At 37.1% G+C, this 7,986-nt stretch overlaps 1 protein-coding gene across 3 annotated transcripts in view; it reads right to left on the bottom strand.

The window, feature by feature from the left end:
* Positions 1 to 296: 296 nt before the first annotated feature.
* LOC133619750 (uncharacterized) overlaps positions 297 to 7,986 on the bottom strand; it is a 17,626-nt gene continuing 9,936 nt past the window's right edge. The window contains exons 3-8 of one of the 3 annotated variants that reach the window (XM_061981000.1): positions 7,062 to 7,117; positions 4,870 to 4,980; positions 4,687 to 4,792; positions 4,412 to 4,517; positions 838 to 990; positions 297 to 664 (exon numbers count right to left, since the gene is read on the bottom strand). In XM_061981000.1, coding sequence (XP_061836984.1) covers positions 525 to 664; positions 838 to 990; positions 4,412 to 4,517; positions 4,687 to 4,792; positions 4,870 to 4,980; positions 7,062 to 7,117 — 672 coding nt within the window. In that variant the 3' untranslated portion in view covers positions 297 to 524. Of the gene's footprint in view, positions 665 to 837; positions 991 to 3,573; positions 4,518 to 4,686; positions 4,793 to 4,869; positions 4,981 to 7,061; positions 7,118 to 7,986 lie in introns of those variants that run through there. The other 2 variants (XM_061980999.1, XM_061980998.1) reach the window with 2 other exon arrangements.

Raw genomic sequence — 7,986 nt, 5'->3', positions numbered from 1 at the left:
TGTGATGAAGTCAGTGCCTCACCAGCCATGAACCTCACCGCACGTCACTGCGTGCCACGTTACATCAAACACATCGGTAAGGGCGTGGTAACTAATGTAAAAGTCATTAGATTACTCGTTACTAGTAAAAGTAACGGCATGAGTAACAGTGTTTTCCTAAGATTAGAGGTAATACATGTACTTTATTTATATTGTGATGAAAATTAAGACATATTGGATTAGTTAAAGCCTGTTTAAAAGATGTGAAATATCAAAATGGCCCACGCATCCTCTGATTTTTTTTATTTAGTATTGTTAGTGGAAAAAAACATGTATTTGCCGACCAATATTTTAAACTGTCAAAAAGTATCTGGCATGTATGCCTCCATTGTGTTGTGCCTTGCACTTTCAGTATCACTTTAACAGTAGCCCTTTGTTGCACCCTGTGGGAAATTGTCATTTATCAGGAATATTCGGCCAAAAGGAATCTTTGTAGGCGACACAAAGAACACACGGTTCTGTAGTTGCAGCAGAAGTAAACACCTTTACATGCCAAAATTGGCTTCTTTCACCTGGTCCAGTTTCTTTATCGTCTCCTCCAGATGTTGGACTCTGGCCTGCAGAGTGTCCGTCTGCCGTCTCCTGGCTGTGATTTCCTTCTCCATGTCCAAGGCCGCTCGAAGGCCTGAGAATGGAGGAAGGAAACCAAAAAAATAAAAACGAGGGCAGAGATGCAGGAAGACACTCCTAACAGTAATGAACTTCTTTCTCAGTACGGTACTCGTTTCATGCACACTTAATCGGAACAAACTGGACGGATGTGTCTTTGTGTCATTAAATCTGAGATTTAGATCTAACCGTAGCAGTCAGCTCCTTCCAGCGTCCTCAGGGTGCTCTTGACCCGGTCCAGTTCAGTCTGGACTCTGTCCATCCGGCCCTGGAGCCTCAGCACGATGCCCTTGTGCTCCTCACTTGCGCAGCTGTGGAGCTGTTGCAGCTCTCTGTGCGCCTCTGAACAGGCGCCCACAAAAACACACACAAATGATGTACAAAGGGGTTACCACATAGAGCAACACAACAGATCGGACTCTTGTCATATATCATAATGTAAATAATGCATGTTTTGTTTGATAGTAGAGGTGTCCCGATCAATTATTGATATCGGATTATATCGGATTGCAGTCCTGCACAGTGTTTACTTGTGCAAAGCCAGTTAACATCTAAATGTTATCCAATAAGCACACAAGATTGCTCTTTTTTGTATTTTAGTCAAGTCATTTACAAAAGGTAAACATGCTAGACTACAGGTTACTAGGAGCTAGCTGCTACACAACAGCTAAGCACACAATAGCACACGAGCTAGAAATCAAAATAAGTGTCCACAATTGAGCAAGATTAAAACAGCACATTTGTCGATATAAGTATCAAATAATTATAGTTACATATTACTTAGACATACTGAGAGTATTAGAAAGTATCCAGTAACAAACGTGTCCGCATCGTTCAACTTACTCTGTCATGTGCAACTCATACTGACTGGTATACACAAGGTATAGAAATGATATCAATAGAAAAAACAGCATTTAGTTTAGATAATAATGAGTCATATATTGCAATATGGGATCCATTATTTATATGTGTTTTAACTATTAAATGAACCTAAAATATGACTTATTTTGTCTTTGTGGAAAATATTGGACACAATGTGTTGTCAAGCTTATGAGATGCGATGCAAGTGTAAGCCACATTGTTCATTTTTTACATGTTTTTATTTTATTTATTATAAATGGCTGTGATGATAATGTAAATTAGGGATTTCTCATCACTGCTATGTTGGAATTCTTATTAACATTGATACTGTTGTTGGTATTATTCATTTTTGTTTGACTACTTTTGGATTGTTTTGTGTCATGTTTGTGTGTCCTCAATTGCTCTGTTGATTGCTATTCTGAATGTTGCTGGGTCGGGTTTGGTTTTGGAATTAGGATTGTATTATTATTGTATTATTGTGCATTATTTTGTTGGACTGATTTAATTTTTAAAAATTGTTTTAAATTTAAAAATAAAATAAAATAAGTGTCCATAATTGAGCGAGATTAAAACAGGACATTTGTGAATATAAAGAAGTATCAAATCATTATGGTTACATTTTACTTAGACATACAAAGAGCATATTAGAAAGTATCCAGTAACAAACGTGTCCGCATCGTTCAACTTATTCTGTCATGTGCTTAACTTAATAAATTGCGGCCACTTGGTGTTGCCAAAAAGCAATTACCACTCCACTTCAAATTAAAGACAGCATAAGTGAGTTCCAGGCGGATAATAACAAATAGGTTAGTGTTTTTCATAGTTCTCTTTTTGACTGATTTCACTTCATCAATAATTTTCTAGCATTCCACACGACATAATTTAAAAAAGTATATATGATTCGTCCTGATATGGTATCGGATCGATATCTCTATAACTGCATTCTGATTAGGTGTGAAAGCACACTTTGGACAAAAGAACTGGGACAAGTAACTAGCTATGTTCTAAATACAAAAGCAGTGTTTATTTACTTAAAGTGCAAAGAGGACGATAATTGTTATTGCCTCTGTATTAAAAATCATAATATGTAACAGGGTTTTTCCTGGTTTAAATTGAGGCAGAGATGGTCAAATCCTGACCATGCGCCAGAATTTTAATGCAAATTATTATTTATTTTTTTCAATCTACAGTAATATGCTGTAAAGAACACCGTAATATGTATTGTCATTTTTTTTTTTTTTTTGATGGGTAGTTTGCTGTAAAATCATAAGTGATGCAGATATTTAAGTATTTATTTTTATTTAGACAAAAAATGTTTGGAACGTATGATAATATACTGTAATATTTGTTGCAATGATGGATACTATTAAAGTTTAAAAGGCATGCAATTTCAAGCAGTACATTTTTTCTGTCAAAATGAAAAAAAATCCATTACATTTAGCGAGAACATTTTTAAGTACCGTATTTTTTGGACTCTAGGTCGCAGTTTTTTTCATAGTTTATGAAAGTTGCATAATGTTTTTTTCCTTCTTTATTATGCATTTTCGGCAGGTGCGACTTATACTCCGGTGCGACTTATACTCTGAAAAATACGGTACTAAGTATTACAAAATTAACATGATATAATAACATGTTAGTTTTGTAATAATGATCTGAAGAAAAGAAAAATTTAGCTCTAGCTTTAATATTTCATTACTAGTATTTTGCACATCACAGCAACAGAACCAATGTTGTAAAAGCAGTATGGAAAACAACGGTGTGATTACACATCAGTTTAACAGCTGTGTTGCACAACAAATACTCAGTGGCCTAGTGGTTAGAGTGTCCGCCCTGAGATTGGTAGGTTGTGAGTTCAAACCCCGGCCGAGTCATACCAAAGACTATAAAAATGGGACCCATTACCTTTCTGCTTGGCACTCAGCATCAAGGGTTGAAATTGGGGGTTAAATCACCAAAAATTATTCCCGTTGCTGCTCACTGCTCCCCTCACCTCCCAGGGGGTGATCAAGGGTGATGGGTCAAATGCAGAGGACACATTTCACCAAACCTAGTGTGTGTGTGACAATCATTGGTACTTTAAATATTTAAGTTAACTTAACTTAAATATTTTAAAGTGCATACAGAGGTAGCTGCTGGATGCTGACCACTCATCATACTTCAAATGTTAAATTATTGTCAAATTATATGTCAGGGGGTTGCCTCTTGCCACAGTTGTAAAGGCCAATGTTTTTAATTAGAGACCCTGTGTTTTTTTTTAAATCTTTCGTAGACCACACACTTCACACCTTGCTCCTGATGGCTGCTGTTTAGCGCCTTGCATGGCAGCTCCCGCCATCAGTGTGTGAATGTGTGTGTGAATGGGTAAATGTGGAAATACTGTCAAAGCGCTTTGAGTACCTTGAAGGTAGAAAAGCGCTATACAAGTATAACCCATTTATCATTTATTAATTATTTACCACGCACCTGACAGGAAGTGAAAGTGAAGAAAGCGTGCAGAAATCAAAGCCGATAACCACAAAGGTTGAGTGTGGAGGGGGCGTGGTCGGCGCGCCTCCTGCAGGAATGGGGTGTGTATGGACCGGCCTCGAAGCACAGCTGACAGGTGATTGGATTACCCAGCTGGGGCTGATCATCCAATCACCTGCCATGCTTATCAGCAGCGGCCGGGCCGACACACGATGATGGAGTTGGAGTTTGAGCCAGACGACACACACCCATGCGCCCGAGACCACGCCGCAAGAGGGAGAGCAGCCGAAAGACTGAAAAGTTGCTGAACAGAGTGCTGACCTGGCGCGTGTGCGCACAATAAAGATATTATTGAACCTGACTACCGGGCTCTCAAGAAGGTCTGTCGCGATCAGGGGAACCCACAAGAGGGCAACCTCTACATTGAGAAACCTACTAGTGATGGCGAGCAGGCGCCTGTGCTGCACCTCCAGCTGGGCGGCGAGTTGCTGCTTCTCCGGGTCCTCCGCCTCAACACGCTGAGAGTCTGCAGCCAGGTGGATCTAACGAGAACAGAAGAGAGAGTGACAATGAGCTTGCAGTGAGGAGGTCCTCTCCTGCTTGTGCTGCTGAGGACGACCTTCTCCCCGCGGAGGGAACCTTCCCACACTGTCTCAATGAGATGATGGTTTGCAAAGATAATAATGCTCACTTTTTATTGACACAAAATACCTGCATTGCTTCTTGGGAATTCTCCTCCTCGGTCACATCTTGCTCTCCTCCTGGGGCCTGCACCTCCTCCAGTGGGCCTTCTTCACTGACCTGATGTAGGGATCTCCTGCAAAAAAAGGTTTAAAATGACTCCTTAGAGGTTGAAGTTCACACAAACATAATATTCATCTGTACGTTTCATACATCAGAAGGTCCAGTGTGGTGCTGATGCGAGCGCCGCTCTCTTTGGATGAGCGCAGTTTGTGGTTCAGCATCGCCACCTCCTGGCCAAGGCTTGCAATTAAGGGCGCCGTTCTAAAAAAAGCAATTGACTCTGCAGGTTTTTGCTCATGTGTCAGGAATAAAACATGATGTTTCCCCATCACTGCATTTAATATACATTACAGGCCAAAAGTTTGGACACAGCTTCTCATTCAATGTGTTTTCTTTATTTTCATGACTATTTACATTGTAGATTGTCACTGAAGGCATCAAAACTATGAATGAACACATGTGGAGTTATGTACAAAAAAAGGGGAAATAACTGAAAACATGTTTTATATTCTAGTTTTTTCAAAATAGCCACCCTTTGCTCTGATTACTGTTTTGCACACACTTGGCATTTTCTCGATGAGCTTCAAGCACACCTGTGAAGTGAAAACCTTTTCAGGTGAAGCTCATCGAGACAATGCCAAGAGTGTGCGAAAAAGTAATCAGAGCAAAGGGTGGCTATTTTGAAGAAACTAGAATATAAAACATGTTTTCAGTTATTTCACCTTTTTTTGTTAAGTACATTAACTCCATGAATGTGTTCATTCATAGTTTTGATGCCTTCGGTGACAATCTGCAATGTAAATAGTCATGAAAATTAAATCTAGTGGAAATAGATAGAATATATGAAACTAAATTCTTGGGAATAATAATTGATCATAAATTATGTTGGAAAGCGCATATTGAATATATAAAGGGAAAAATATCCAAATCCATTGCTATTCTTTATAAAGTAAGACACATGCTGAATAAGACATGTCTGCAAATGTTATATTATTCTTTTATTTTTCCATATTCAACATATTGTGTTGAAGTTTGGGGAAATGTTCATAAAACAAACATAGACCCAATAATTAAACGTCAAAAAAGGGTCACTGTTTTGCACACACTTGGCATTCTCTCGATGAGCTTCAAGCACACCTGTGAAGTGAAAACCATTTCAGGTGACTACCTCTTGAAGCTCATCGAGAGAATGCCAAGAGTGTGCGAAAAAGTAATCAGAGCAAAGGGTGGCTATTTTGAAGAAACTAGAATATAAAACATGTTTTCAGTTATTTCACCTTTTTTTGTTAAGTACATTAACTCCATGAATGTGTTCATTCATAGTTTTGATGCCTTCAGTGACAATCTGCAATGTAAATAGTCATGAAAATTAAATCTAGTGGAAATTGATAGAGTATATGAAACTAAATTCTTGGGAATAATAATTGATCATAAATTATGTTGGAAAGCGCATATTGAATAAATAAAGGGAAAAATATCCAAATCCATTGCTATTCTTTATAAAGTAAGACACATGCTGAATAAGAAATGTCTGCATATGTTATATTATTCTTTTATTTTTCCATATTTAACATATTGTGTTGAAGTTTGGGGAAATGTTCATAAAACAAACATAGACCCAATAATTAAACTTCAAAAAAGGGTCATTAGAATAATACACAAAGCGTGCTACTATGAACATACCAATCCATTATTTATAAGTTCTAATGTGTTAAAATTTTCAGATATTGTCTTTTTAAAAACAATGGAAATGATGTTTCGAGTAAAGAACAACAGCCTTCCAGCTTGTATTCTTAGGTATTTCAGTTGAGAGGAGAAAACTATCATTTACGGGGGATAATGACTTTTGAAATAGGTAAAGTAAGAACGAATATAAAATACAAATGTATTTCAGTTTTAGGAGGGAAATGGTGGAACAAGCTCAGTGAGGAGTTGAAGACATGTAGTTCTTTGTTAAGGTTTAAGAAAACCTTGAAAGGTGAAATAATTGAAAATTATAAAATATAGTGACAATTACTTTCATCCCATTGATTTTTTTTAACGTTGATGTTCCAGGCAATCTAATTTTCAGTCAAATGTATAGGATAGGCAAATATAAGCTTTGGCTTCAGCCTATTCCCTTTTCGGTCATTCTTTTTCTTTTCTTTTCTTTTTGTGTGTAAATGTGTATGATTGTTAAATATGTCTAATCTGTACTGTTAAACTGGTCACACAAAATGGTTGATGGTTGATTATATGACCGAAATAAACTTATTTCATTTATTTATTTCAAAATAAAGAAAACCCATTGAATGAGAAGGTGTGTCCTAACTTTTGGCCTGTACTATATATATATACATTACTTTTTGTCAATCTCTCCTCCACTGCGGTCGTCACTCTTCACATGTTCTGCCAGCTGCTGTAACACAAAAAAATATGACATAGGGCATATTTCTCAGCAGGGGTCCTAATGGGCTGCAGCAGTACTCAGTTGTAATACACTTTCCCACCACTTGTGGCAGTAATGACAATATCAAACAAACAGAAGAAGTCTGGCGCTAAAGTCCTAAGGATGTTTCTTAAGTGCAAACAAGATGACTAAAGTGGTGAAGCTGTATTTGCATTTGCACTTTAATTCTATTGACAGTTTAGTTAAGAAACATTCATTAATAATTTTGTTTACTTATTTTCGCACCACATAATTGTATTTGCCATGTATTTGGTTAGTGCTTATTTTTCAAATCCGCCTGACCTAAGCCTAAGTTTTATGTGTTAAATAAACAATAATCTTTGTGATTTACAAATGGTTTCATATCATTTGACAAGGTTGTCAACTGTAAGTAGGTTATGTGTAATTATTAAATATTATTAAAATCTAGAGTAAGATTACTGATTCAGTGTTAATATTTGAGTGGGCCCGGGCCCCTCTGTAGTGGAAAAGGTGGGCGCTGAGGTCAAAAAGGTTAAGAACCTCTGACACAGGGAATCAACGAAAGTTGTACAATTCAGAATTGGACCCAGTGTTAATGTGGACAGCAGTTTTTACTTTAGTTTTAGTCATAGTCTTTTGACAAAAATGTATTTTAGTTCTAGTCATATTTTAGTCATATAAATCGATTTAACTTCAGTCTAGTTTTAGTCGACTAAATTCCTCAACATTTTAGTCGATTAAAATTACACAAAATTTTCTCGACTAAAACAAAGTGTTTTGAAACCACTTTTATTAAGGTTGTTGCAGAGCATCTTACAAACTAAATTCAGAACAAGAACTGCACTCCATGAATATGT

This window comes from Nerophis lumbriciformis, linkage group LG20 (assembly GCF_033978685.3).
Source record: "Nerophis lumbriciformis linkage group LG20, RoL_Nlum_v2.1, whole genome shotgun sequence".
Taxonomy (NCBI): domain Eukaryota; kingdom Metazoa; phylum Chordata; class Actinopteri; order Syngnathiformes; family Syngnathidae; genus Nerophis; species Nerophis lumbriciformis.
The sequence above is the reverse complement of the archived record's forward strand: the minus strand, read 5'-3'. Positions and strand labels throughout refer to the sequence as shown.